This window comes from Octopus bimaculoides, chromosome 23 (genome assembly GCF_046866305.1).
Source record: "Octopus bimaculoides isolate indiv1 chromosome 23, ASM4686630v1, whole genome shotgun sequence".
Lineage (NCBI taxonomy): Eukaryota > Metazoa > Mollusca > Cephalopoda > Octopoda > Octopodidae > Octopus > Octopus bimaculoides.
In genome coordinates this window covers 32,963,151-32,977,410 of record NC_142950.1, presented here as the reverse complement: position 1 = coordinate 32,977,410, position 14,260 = coordinate 32,963,151, and the positions used below count along the sequence as shown (strand labels likewise).

The window sequence follows — 14,260 nt, the reverse complement described above, 5'->3', positions numbered from 1 at the left end:
CCTTTTTGGTACCAATCCAACTGAGACTGTCCCTGGGTCTATTATATAAAGTACCTGTTTTAACCCTTATGATACCAACCTGTCTGAATCCACTCATGGTTCTATGATACAAGCTTTCTGTTTTAAAATGATTTAAACTAAAACCTTAATTTATACTGCAAACACCATCTTGATAAGGAAAGAGCTATTTTAATAAATTCTTCATTATTTTCAAAATTAATTAAAACAAAAGCAGTATATTTCAACAAAAATATGGTAACAAACAGGTTAAAGTGATATGAATTTAAAAAAAAAAAAACCATCCCTCAAAATTCTGTGTTAATTAATGCTCCAGGCATCCGCTTAATAGTGACAAAATTATTTTGCTAATTTTTTTTCATTATTTTCAAAATTAATTGAAAGAAAAAGAGTCTATTTCAACAGAAAATGCTAACAAAAGAGTTAATTTGCAATCAAAAAGAAATCATCCATTTAACTTCTGTGGCCCCTAAGGTAAATGAGATATGGTGCAGGGAGAATGCTATGTAATTAAGGTTATTTCTCCATCTTCGTGAAATTCTAAATTCAACCCCACCTGTATACAGCACTTTACACAAGTGTTTTCTGTCATCATCTTGTATCAATCCAAGCCTTGAGAGTGAAATGTAAAATGGAGTAGATGTAACTATGTGTCATCAGATAGTCTGTACTTTATATGTCGTAGTTTCTTCTTCACTACCAGTAAAAGACATATGGCTTAGTAGTTAGTATATTTTGGCTCACTATCATGAATTTGTGAGTTTGATTCCCAGCAGTTCGTAGTATCCTTGAGCAAGACACTTTACTTCATGCTGTTCCACTCTACTCAGCTGGCAAAAATGAGTTGTATCTGCAGTTCAAAGGGCCAGGTTGTTACATTTGGTGTGTCTAAGAATTGCTCAACCACAGTTTATGTTGAAACAGGAACTTCCTGTTGAAAAAGAGTTCATAACTCCAACTAAAAACATTTGTCTCCCCTTACACACACTTCCTGTTTTGACAGCACACTTCCTGCTTAACACAAACTTTTAACCCTTTTTTTAAACCTAACACAACTCTGAATTCTCATGCATCCTTATTTCTCCAACCATTATATACATGGATTACCATTGAACTTCAAAAGCTCAAAGACAATATAATGTATTGGTATATTTTTTTTTTTTTATATATTTATTTTTTTATATATTATTTTCTTCATTTTGTACTTCTTTGTAAAAATCATTTTCATTCTCCTTCTTCTTGAAAATTTGCTCCACAATGAAAGCCGGTTAGAAATCTTTATTAAAATATGCTTCCAGTTTAGCATTCTGCCTTATTTTTCATTTTCCTATATATATATATATATATATATATATATATATATATAAATATAAAACTAGTAAGCTAACATGTTTTTGTTTTCTTTTTTCCACAGGATCAGGACCTGCGAGTCCTGTTGCCAGTCCCTTAAGTCAGCGCAGTGGCTCAGGTGATGAAAAATCTGGTAAAATAAAACTAATTCTTTATACTGATTTGGTTTTTCTGTGCAAATATCAATTGTATGACTTTAACACACTTAGTGTTCCAAATAAAATTTTTAAAAACCATGTGAACCATCTGATTGTGAAGTGAACATTCTTAATACATACCTGCACACATTTTAAAATGAACTACATTATTTAATGTGCCCTTCCTTATTTTTAAGATGGTAGGGTGTTGTGTGATAGAGATTTCACTGTTATTTCTTGGAGGTTGAGTAACTGCATAGAAGCTACTTTTGTTCATATATGTGTGTGTGTGTGTTTGTTTGTTTTTATATGTTATAATATAAACAATTTTACATTAATCTGAAGGGTTTATACTTTTTTTATGTGATGAAATTTAAAGGCACATCAAATGTAACCCCTTCTTGTTTGTTAACCCTTTCATTACTAACCCAGCTGAAACCGCCTTTGGCTCTGTAGTACAAATGTCTTGTTTTCATAGGTTTCGAATTAAAATCTTCCCCCAAACCTTAGTCACAATTTATGCTCCTAACACTAACTTAATGATAACTAAGTTATTTTACTAAATTCATTGTTATATTTAAAATTAATTGAAAGAAACACAAAACATCTCAAAATAAATACAGTAATGAAAGGGTTAAAGTGTTATAGTTAATGTTCAGTATTTTAAGGAGCAAAAATCTTCCCTATGAAACATTTAGTTGATTTTGTTATTTTTCTTTGTTCTTGCTTTATAATCTAGGAAGTGGTTCTGGGTCAAATGCAGATTCCGGTTCAGATAATGAAGGAAGCATTCTTTCTGCAGTAGCTTCAGCAAAGAGTGGAGCTGGTAGTGGCCAAGAAAGTGGCTCAGACAGTGCACCCGGATCTCCAAGAGATAGCGCTTCTGAACCTGGGAGTCCAGCCAGAAGTGATCGTAGTAGGTCTGGTAGCCCTGCAGGGTCTCCTGCTTCATCAGCTCGTAGCGGTAGTGGAGATCGGTCTAGAGCTAGCAGCCCAGCTGAAAGTGATCGTGGGAGCCAGCGGAGCAGCAGAGCAAGCAGTCCAGCAAAGAGTGAAGCCAGTTCAGCCCCTCAAAGTCCCAGTGTAGATGGTAGCCAAGCTGCATCTCCAGCTGCTAGTAACCCTAGCCAGCCTGGTTCACCTGAAGCGAGTGATGTAAGTAGACCTGCTTCTCCAGCAGGGAGTGATGGCAGCCAGCCGGCCTCTCCTGTTCAAAGTGATGCTAGTAGGGCAGGCTCCCCAGCTAGTGATTCCAGTCGTCCTGGCTCTCCCAACCAAAGTGATGCCAGTGAAGCCAGATCTTCTAATCAAAGTGATGGCAGTCGACCTGGGTCCCCAGCACCAAGTGAGGGCAGTCAAGCACCTTCTGTTGCACAGAGTGATGTCAGTAAACCAGGGTCACCAGCAGGCAGCGATGCAAGTACACCAGCTTCACCCACGGGTAGTAATATCAGCCGACCTGCTTCACCACATAGTGACGGTAGTAGGCCAGCTTCTCCCACTGAGAGCAATGAAAGCCGCGCTGCTTCTGTTCGCAGTGATCAGAGTCCTCCACCATCAGTGACTCACAGCGATGCAGCTAGCCATGCTGGCGATAAAGACAGCGCACCTGAAGACGAGGACGACGATGATAATAAAATGGAAATTGATAAGGCAAGTCGAGAAGACGATAACAGAAGTGATGATGAGAAGAGTGTTAGTAGTGTAGAGAGGAGAAAGTCTGTAACTGATACTAAAGATAAAGAGAGATCTGACGAAGAAAAGGCATCTGAAAGAGCTGGTAGTGATGACGATCTGGAGGTGGATAAACACAAGTCTGATGACGAAGGCCATGGCTCAGACAAAGGGTCAGAATATGAAAGTGCAAAAAGGGGCAGCGATGACGAAGGCCATGTCTCTGATAAGGGGTCAGACAACGGAAGTGTGAGAAGAGGCAGTGATGATGATGATGCCAAGTCAGATAAGGGTTCTGTAGCCAGCAGTGCCAAAGATCACAGTGATGATGAGAACAAGTCTGATGCTGGCAGTGGTAAAGCTGACAGTGACGATTCTGGTGCTGAGTATCGGAAGAGGAAAAAGAAACGGAAACTGTCTGGTAAGTTCCAATTTACCATTCTTCGTAGTTTGTTTTGAAATTCTGTTTAACTTAGTTGATAATAATTAATTATTATTTTATTAATTTTAATTACTGTTGTTTAACACCGAGTTAGCATCAATTGAAAAGACATGACCAGTGACATTCCAGTCCTGATCAGTCTATGTTTCTGTGTATGAGACTACTCTGTCCAGTTCAATCTTGTTTTAAGACACTTTGATGTGATTTAAGGAAGATTTGGCTGCTGTTTCTAGCAGATCGAATGACCACATAAAGTATCCCTCATTAGTGCATGCTTTTCAATTTGTTCACAATGTCTCTCTCTATAGTTAAGGTGCTGGACTACTGACTACGTGGTCAGAAGTTCAAATCTCATTTCAGCCATTGTATTATATCTTTTTCAATGAAGGTACATAACTCTTCTGGTTCCAGTTTGCCTGGCTGAGCCAACATAACCATCCTACTTCATAACCATCCTACTTCATAACCATCCTACTTCAGCTACTGAGCAGCTAGTGGTAGGAAGGACCTTTCTCTGGAAACAAAATTGTAGCTGTTTAATCCTGTCTCTAACAATTGTTGTCTAACATCTGGTTAGCTGATGCTAAATTTCAAGTTTGAAATAGTCTCCTTTTCAAAATTAAGAATTCTTTTTCCATTCATTAAATTTGAAACAATAAATTTTTGAATGTGTAATTTTCAATTATTCTATGATTTTACCTGTTATGGACGACCTGCAGCCTGTGGGACTTTCTGGATGGTATGTCTAACAAAAAAATTACATTGCATTTTGTTAGTAGTGTGACTTGCCTGACGATGAGTCATGTCACATGCAGTATAAACACTCAAATATCATCATTATCTTTCCAAATACTGCTGCATTTCGCATTGAATTTTTGGTCCTCCAAAGTCGTCTTGGTGTATAAGTCAACCTACCTTTTATTTTTGGCTGTAAATCTTGTCTGAAAAATTTTACTTTTATACCAGAAAATACAGTAATATTTTCCATGTATTTAAGTGAGGAGATGTTACGGAATTTTGTGTTATCCATTCTCTATCAGATGCTGAATCTCATGCAAGCAGTGTTGACAGTGAGTCAGAAGAAAGGGTTAGAAAAAAGAAACAACAGATTTCTAGTGATGAAGAGGATGGTGACGACAAAAGGAAAAGTTCTGATGATGAGAATAACCTTGGTAAAATTATTTTCTCAATACATATTCAACTAAATGTATATTTAAAACCTTTCATGATTATATTTCTTCTAATTACTATACTTTCTACATTGAAGACATGCTGGCCTTAAAGATGCACTCCAATACTGATTTGAAAATTTTTGAGAAATGAAATATTAAACATCAAAGGTGTAGGCATGGCTGTGTGCTTAAGAAGTTTGCTTTACTACAAAGTGGTTTCAGGTTCAATCCCATTGCATGGCATCTTGGGCAAGTGTCTTCTGCAATAGCTCTGGGACAACAAACACCTTGTGAATGAATTTGGAAAGCAAACTGTGTAGAAGCCCATCATATATACATACATACATACACACACAAAATATATAATTACATGTGTGTATGTAGATCTCTGTATTGGTGTTGGTTTGTTTATGTCTGCATAACTTAGCAGTTTGGCAAATGAGATTGATAGAATAAGTACTAGGTTTAAAAAATAAGTCCTGGGATCAATTTGTTTGACTAAACACTTCAAGGTGGTGCTCCAGCATGGCCACAGCCCAGTGACTTGATCAGGTAAAAGATTAAAGACAGTCTCAGCCCTTACACATATTTTATCAGAGTGACAGTGGCATAGAGACTGTTAACCATTTTATAATTTCCATTTTTGTCATATTTTTACAGTACAGTGGCTTGGAAAGTTTAGCCTAGGTAACCATTCCTTGGACAGTTGTAGACAAACTGTAGCCTACGAGACTTTCTGAATTGCATACATAAGTGCAAAATTGTGTTGAATTTTTATTTTTATTAGTATTAGGAAGGGCATCCAGCCATAAAAACCATGCCAAAACAGACACAGAAGTTTGGCACAGTCTTCTGACTGCCCAGTTCCTGTCAAACTGTTCAGCCCATGCCAGTATGGAAAGCAGACATTAAACGAGGATGATGAGTCATGTCTCATGTGGCCCACTTCTTGCAAAAGGTTGCCCATGCCTGCTCTAGAATGTACAGTAAATTTTTGTGACATATTTTTGGTAAAAAGTTGCATCCAAACAAACAGGAGTGTCTTTTCTCACTTGTGTGAAACTTCAACTTAATGTGGTTCTGAGTCAGACTGTTAATACAATTAAACTCTGAAAGATTTTGATTGCTGTTTCCTTTCATTTGTGCATTTGTTTGTGTGTGCTTGTATGCATGTATGTATGTATGTGTGTATGTGTGTGTGTATGTGTGTGTGTATGTGTGTGTGTATGTGTGTGTATTATCATTATCATTATCACAGGCACAGGATGGCTGTGTGGTAAGAAGTTTGCTTCCCAACCACATAGTTCCAGGTTCAGTCCCATTGGATCGGACCTTAGGTAAATGTCTCTTACTGTAGTCATAGGGTGACCATAGCTTTGTGAGTGGACTTGGTTGACAGGAGCTAAACAGAAGCTTCTTGTGTGTGTGTGTGTGTGTCTTTGTCTTGACAATGTGTAATAGTTGCAAATGATTGTCACTGTCACACAAGCAGTGTCATTTCCAATATTCTGGTCATACAGAGATATTACCTTGCTTGGGGATAGGTGAGGGTTGGTGACAGGAAGAGCATCCAGCTATAGAAAATCTGCGCTTCAATAAACTCCATCCAGCCTATGCAAGTATGAGAAAGTGGGTGTTCAAATGTTGATGATGTGGCAATGTATGCGTACATGGTTTTTCTTCTTCCTTTGTCTACCAGCCACAGCAGACGCTATATTTGGTGAAATGGATGACGTCTCCTCAGATGAAGATAAAGACGAAGAAAGTAAAACGGTAATTTTTTTTTTTTCCTTCGTTATGGACAAAGAACATTTTGGAATTTTAACTACAAGAAATCACAGCGCTTCTTACATATGCAGCATACACCATAATTGACATAAGAACTCTTGAAAGCAGTGCCACGGTATGGCAGTATGGCCACAGTCCATTTACTGAAGCCAATCAGAGAATATACCATATTCATTCTTTGGATCATGGGAATAAATTCGATATTCTCTTATTTCTTTTATTGTTTTCAGTCCCTGGACAACAGCTATGCTGAGGCATGCCTTTTAAGGTATAGTTGGTAACTTATTTTATTACATTCAGACTCGATGAAAGGTAACATAGTCATAGCTATGATCTGAACTCAAAGCATAAAGAAGATATAACCAAAAAACACAAGCTATTTTGCCTGCTGCTCTACACATGCTGCCATCCACTCACAATATAAGAGTCTATTTAAATTTTGTTGTCTAGGTAGAGTCATTATGCCAGTATAATTCACACATGCACTGGTTCAATTCCATCTTGACTCTCCTTAGACACAACAAAATTTGTTTCAACACACAAATTTGCATAAAGAATCTTGCAAACCAGATACAAAAATGAAGTATATTTAAAGTTAGTCAAAATAAATAAATATGAAGAAGGATTTAATGTTCACTTGAACACACTAACATTTCTAGCTAAATATTTGCTGTTTTATTCCAGTTGGTTGTGTCTTGCTGGAGCCCAGCCATTATGTTGGGGGTTTGTTTTGTTTTTTCTTACCCTTTTCTTCTCAGAGGTGTCTTCATCTTACCCATTGTATCATGTTCTATCCCAGACAAAACCTTTAATTGAAGATGAAGATGAAGAAGGAGAAGGAGAAGGAGATGGAGAAACAGGGGCTGCAGCCCCACAAGAAGAGGAACCTCCAGAGACAATGATTGAAGTTGAAATTCCACGTATTGTTACCAAACTAGGCAAATCCCTTCATTATGTCAAACTACCAAATTTCCTCAGTGTTGAAACAAGGTTACTTTTTCACATCTTCTATCAGTTCATTTATTTTAAAATTCAAATCCACAACAATAATTTGGTTCACTGTGAAATCATTACTGGTTAATTATACTGCGATAAATAAAATACATTGCCTGTAATTTCATTGTCAGCTAATGCATCATCAATAAATTTAGCATCATACCAAATGAATCTCAGCAGGAAACTTTTCATAGCTATTTTTATTCACAAAATAAATACTTTAATATGCATTCATCGTCATCGTCATCATTTAACCCTCTGGCATTCAGATTACTCTCTCAAATGTAAGGTTTATTTATTCACATCATTTCGAATTAATCCTACATTATCTTGTAGCTGCAAGAATTTAATGATGTGATTGTTTATTTTTAGAATGACATTGTGATGTTGGTGTGAGAGGCCATATCTGGTCGGTTTTAGTATAAAATATGTAGAATATGTGAGGTAGATATAGCTGGTTTAACTGCAAAAGGGGTTAGTGTCCACTTCACATACTGGCATAGATTGGACTGTTTGACAGGAGCTGGCAAGCCAGAAGACCGCATCAAACTTTACTGTCTGCTTTGACATGGTCTCTATGACTGGATGCCCTTCCTAACGCCAACCACTCCAAGAGTGTAGTGGGTGCTTTTACGTGCCACCGGCATGAGGACCAGTCAGGTGGTACTGGCATCAGCCACACTTGAATGGTACTTTTTACATGCCGCCGGCATGGGAGCTAGTCAGGCGGCACTGGCAATGACCATGCTCAAATGGTGCTTTTTATGTGTCACCAGCACTGGCAGTTAATTGATAAAATTCATATCTGTATATATGTCTGTATGTATGTACGTGTGTGTGTAATATACGTTATATTTTATAAAGTATATATTGTACTTCTAGAACTACATTGTCCATTCGTTTTTTTTTTTTAAGCTTTTAACATCTTAGCTGACCAAGTTTGGCCTCTCACACCTACCTTACAATGTCATTCTAAAAATAAACAAACGCATCATCAAAATGTTGAAGCTATGAGATAATGCATGACTAATTCAAAAGAGTGTCAATAAATAAGCATTACATTCAAAATCTGAATGCTGAAGGGTTAAGACATGGAGTGTGTTTTGAGGTAGATTTGGCTGGTTTTCTCAACTGGTTGAGTGAACCCCACTCCCACCCCCGTGCCCTTCACTGGGGGGTGGGGGTGCATTTTATGTGCGTGGGAGGTATGGATGTGATTTTGTTTTTACATGTGTATGAGTGTGTGTATGTGTGTGTGTGTATAAGTAGAGAGATTATTATGAGTAAGGAGTGGGGGTAGGTGTATTTTTCCTGTTTAGCTCATCCGATGGTGTCTTGTTTTAAAATGAGTGATATATGTGTGTGGAACAGAGGAAGTAACAACCAGTTCATACATAATAATTCACTTGGAGCTAATTTGGACATCCCACATTAAATAACACTTCATTCATCTCTCTCTCTCTTTCTCTCTTTTTTTCTATTATTCCATCTGTTTATATTATTGTTGTTGTTATTGAGTGAGAGAGCAGAACACACCATCAAAGTGATGCTGGGGTTGTTATTATTATTATTATTGTTATTCTTCTTCTTCTTATTATTATTATTATTATTATTGAGTGAGAGAGCAGAACACACCATCAAAGTGACGCTGAGCTTGTTGTTGTTGTTGTTCTTCTTCTTATTATTATTATTATTATTATCATCATTATTATTATTATTCCATCTGTTGGAATAATACATTCAGAATTATTCTTCTCATCTCCATAATTTAGTGGAAGAGGTTTATGTCAAAGGTTGCAGATAAAACCGACACTTCCATACCTATAAATAATATGCTGGGTTATTTTATGCTAAGCACTTTCATATAAAGGAAGTTTGGTCGTACAAAACGGCATTTGGTCGCCTTTGTTGTTGTTGTTGGTGTTGTTGTTGTTATTTGGCGGGGTGGTGTGTTAAATAGTTTATAGAATTATCTGTTCCATATATATGAATACATACATATATATATACATATATATATACATATATATATATATATATATATATATATATATATATATATATATATATGTATATATATATGTATATATTATAAGTAGCAATTACAAAATCAACATTTCCTGACCAAATTTCAATTCATTAATATTTAATGTGTATGTGACTATTTTCATGTATTGCTGGTTCTTTATCTCTCTCTCTCTCTCTCTCTCTCTCTCTCTATATATATATATATATATATATATACACACACACACACACACACACACACACACACACACACACATTTGTAGCTATCTCTCTCTAACTTTCTCTCTTTATTCTCTGTCCCTCCCTCCCCCTCCATTTACAAATGTTGAGTGAATTTCTCTGTTCAATAATGTTATGTAGAAATAATTAACTTAAAAAAAAAGGAAAAGTGTTCTTCTCAAACAATTCCATTTCCGAAACCGTCCAATTCTGCATTTGCATAATTGCAACTAAGCAAAAGAAAAAAAAAATACGGAAAAATGTATAAAAAAATGTGTAAACAATTCTAATAAGTGTTACTATTTAACAAATGTCTAGAGCTTACCTTATGTGTATAATTTGGAAAGAGCAAAAGATGGAGGTAATTTCTGTCTCTGTCTCTCTCTCTCATGCTCTGTCTCTTTCTCTTTCATGCCCACTCTCTCTCCATCATGTTCTCTCTTTCACACTCTCATGCTCACTCTTTCTGTCGTGCCTCTTCTTTCTCATTCATGTTCTCTCTCTCTCACACACACACACACACTCTCCTTCGTGTTCTCTCTCACACACACAGTTTAGTTTCATCATCATCATCACATTTACTTTCCCAGTTGGTTATTTGTGATTAACCTTTTTAATTATTTACTAACATCCTTAAGCCTAACCATTGGATAGAATGCCTTACACTATTTGCACTGGTTCTTTGTCCTTTTGCCCCTTTTAGGATTAATAAAGTGCCCAGTCCAGAGTGGTAGAATTTATAGATTAGCAAGGCTTTATAGATGAGATGCATTGCCATTTCTGTTTACTGGCAGTTTAAATTCCATCTGCCATTACCCACCTTGTGATGGGAAACAAGGCCTCCAGCTCCATCTAACAATAGTAGGTTTCCAGCATCAGAGTAAAGTATTAATTGGAACATTTTGGCTGCATTGGTGTGCATGAATGCAAGATGCAGATGCTGCACTAGAAGCATGCGAAACACCTAGAGTAGAAATGAAATAGTGTATGCATGAGTATATCTATATAATTATATGAATACAAATACACACATACATACATAATTTTATTGAGGTATAATACAATGCAGTCTTCCATCTTGTCAGATCCTGTCATCTCACACACACACACACACTAGTATGAAGGCAAATGTAAGATGGTGATAATGATATACTTATATAAATATGTGTTTATATATGTGTGTGAGTGTTTGTATAATATATTCATGCACCTGTATTAAAATTTGTGTATTTATTTATTATTTAATCTCTAGACCTTTTGATGCCTTGACTTATGAAGATGAAATAGATGAAGATGAAGTGATAGATGAAGAAGGTAGAGCCAGGTTGAAATTAAAGGTAAACATTTTTCTAATAAAATTGTACAGTTATTTTGTTGTTGTTTAACCCTAGGACAACCATGAGCAAGCAAACAGACCTATGATCAGACACATACAAGTCATAGCCATCCCACCTTCCAACAGACTGCAATTTATTTGTTTATTTTGTAAGATGATAGTATATGATCTGATGATTTAATGGGGATTTAGCTACTATTTCTAACCTGTTTAATAGCTGTGTAGATCTTCCTTCTTTGATGAGTTTGTTCTTGTATCCTGAAAACGATGATGATGATGATGATGGCAGTGAGCAAGCAGTGGTGTTGTTCTTATTGCTTAGCCCCCCCCCCCCCCATGTCAGGCCTGGTGAAACAAACCTATGACTAACCCTTTTGTTACCATCTTTCTGTTGAAAAACTCCACCTTTATTTCAATTAATTTTTTTTTTTTATTAAATGATGATGAATTTAATAAAATAACTGCTGGCAGAATCATAAGCACGCTGGGCAAAAAATACTTCGAAGTATTTCATTCATATTTTTGTTCTGAGTTCAAATTCCACTGAGGTCAGCTTTGCCTTTCGTCTTTTTGGAGTCAATGAAATAAGTACCAGTCAAGTACTGGGGATTGATGTAATCAACATGCACCCTCCCCTCAAAATTTCAAGCTATGTGTCTATAGTAGAAAGGAATATTAAGCTGGTGTTTAGAACCTAAGTTAACATGAAATTCTGATGGATGGTTTTAATTTAAACCACCTTTAAACTGTAAGTTTGTATTGTAGAACAAGGAACAGTCTCAAGCAGGTTGTTATTCCATCTGTCCTGAATAAACAACAGCTCAATACAACCATTATTCTCTTATACTTTCCACTAACCTTATAGTCAGTTGATCAGTGAAATCATTCATACTTCATTCCTCTCCAATTTCTGTAACACATCTTCAGTTTTTTGCCTGTTATACTACTTCCATATCTCTCAGTGCTGTTGAAACAGGCATCATACAACCGTATTGCTTTCTATTGATACCAAATGCAAAGTTCTATTGCTGAAATGTCACCCATCCCAGACATTATTGCCTCTCCTTCACATTTCTACCTTGATGTGAGTCATAGCATTCCAGCAGATTGTCCACCTCATTCTAAGCTACTGTAATACATCCGGTAAATGTAAAGCAATTATTTAATATTGTCATCCGTCAATTCAACTACATATTATTTTCAATACCATAATGTTTTTAATTATTCAGAATGGATGAAGCAGCTGTATCTTCAGTTTATGGGAATGGAATTTTCTTTCTCTCTCTCTCACACACACACACACACACACACATATAGTGATAGAATCTAGGATAATCACTAAAGTCTGATGTTACTATATTATATCAGTCACCATTATAATATAGTTATTCCTTTTACTGTGAAAATCAGATCTATTCACTCGAAATTTCGTAACCCTTGGCTGCAGAAAGCAGTTTTATATACCTTTTATTGAAAAATGTTGTGTTTGAAACTATTTTCTCTTAAGATTTGGCAAGTTTATTGAAGCTATGTGACTTGCAGAAAATACCAGTTCTATTTTTTGGTAGATATTTAACATCATTTTTGGAATAATCATGAAATATATTTTCATAGTTTAAGGGTTAAGGGACTTTGTCAAACCTGTGATCAAAGGCATTCCAACCATGACTGTTCTACTTGTGTGTGTGTGTGTGTGTGTATATATATATATATATATATATATATATATATATATATATTGTTTCAGTCATTGGACTGTTGCCATGCTGGGGCACCACCTTGAAGGGTTTGGTTGGACAAATTGATCTCTGTACTTGCTTTTAAACCTGCCATTTATTCTTTCAGTCTCTTTTGCTGAACTATCTGTCTTCCTAGGAGGGCTGTGGGATAGAGTCCTCAGGCACTTCTTCCATAGGGTCCAGTCAGAAACAACCATCATTGCATCATAACCATCTCAATTTTGGTCTACCCTTAGGCCTCCTGCTGGTTGGCTTGGCTTGAAGAATCTGTCTCACAGTTCTTTCCTGTGATATTCTAATTGCATGTCTTTAGTATTGAAGTTGTGACTTCTCAATGTGGAGAAGTAGTGGCTCAACTGGGGAGGCTCCTTGACCTCCAAGCCATGCACCCTGTCAAGTAATGTTATTCCAGAGATCTTTCAGAGGACTTCTGTTTTGAGCAGTTACATTCGCAATCATACTCCTTCGGTTATTACTCAACATTCATGACCACAAATGATTGGGAATTGGAAAATTTTCTCATTCTTCATACAATTTTTCTATATTTGTTTCATTAACATATCATTTCATTAACATATTTGTTTCATTAACGTATCATCCCTTCCTTTCTTGCTAATGACTCATTTCTTGTTTTTCGTCTATTCATTAATGGTTTGTTTTGTCTTCTTTTTCTTAACTATTAAGGTTGAAAATACTATTCGGTGGAGAACTAAAAAGGATGAAAGTGGTAATGAAATGAAAGATGAAAATGGTAACATTCTTCGAGAAAGTAATGCCAGAATGGTTCGGTGGTCTGATGGCAGGTGAGTTTTTAAAAGGCATCAAATTCTACTCTGCAAAATGTATTAATTAAACACACAGCTCTTGTGGATTTGTAACAGGCTGCACCTTTGAATTAGGGATACAATCCACAGATAAAATCATTGTCATTTAATGTCTGCTTTCCATGCTGATTTATTTGACTAACCTAATAAGGTGATGCTCCAGCATGGCTGCTATCCGGTGACCAAAACAAGTAAGAGTACTGGAGTGGTACTTAATTCATAAGCCTTTGAACTTGAGTACCTAGAGCCAAAACAAATACCACAAGTGACTTTGGAGAGATTTGGTTTCTGTTTCTAGCAGATTGAATGACCACAATATTGATCCTAGATGAATTTGGATGAAGCATACCTATCATCAAAAGTATTCTCTGTAACCATTCTGTCTTTTGAATATCAAAGGGTATAACTGTGCAATCTATCCTTCTTTATCTAAAATAATGTTATGATATGAGCTGCTATTTCTTGCAGATCAAGTGACCACGTAGAAGCTCCTTCATTGGCTTATTCAGTAAAACTTGGTTGAACAAAACTATTATC

At 36.2% G+C, this 14,260-nt stretch overlaps 1 protein-coding gene across 1 annotated transcript in view; it reads left to right on the top strand.

Annotated features, from left to right (window-relative positions):
• The window catches only part of LOC106873747 (uncharacterized), a 40,351-nt gene that overhangs the window by 20,848 nt on the left and 5,243 nt on the right, over positions 1-14,260 (top strand). The window contains exons 2-8 of the mRNA XM_014921244.3: positions 1,433-1,501; positions 2,245-3,600; positions 4,662-4,793; positions 6,493-6,566; positions 7,381-7,571; positions 11,077-11,161; positions 13,584-13,702. Of these exons, the coding sequence (XP_014776730.2) occupies positions 1,433-1,501; positions 2,245-3,600; positions 4,662-4,793; positions 6,493-6,566; positions 7,381-7,571; positions 11,077-11,161; positions 13,584-13,702 (2,026 nt within the window). The remainder of the gene's footprint in view (positions 1-1,432; positions 1,502-2,244; positions 3,601-4,661; positions 4,794-6,492; positions 6,567-7,380; positions 7,572-11,076; positions 11,162-13,583; positions 13,703-14,260) is intronic.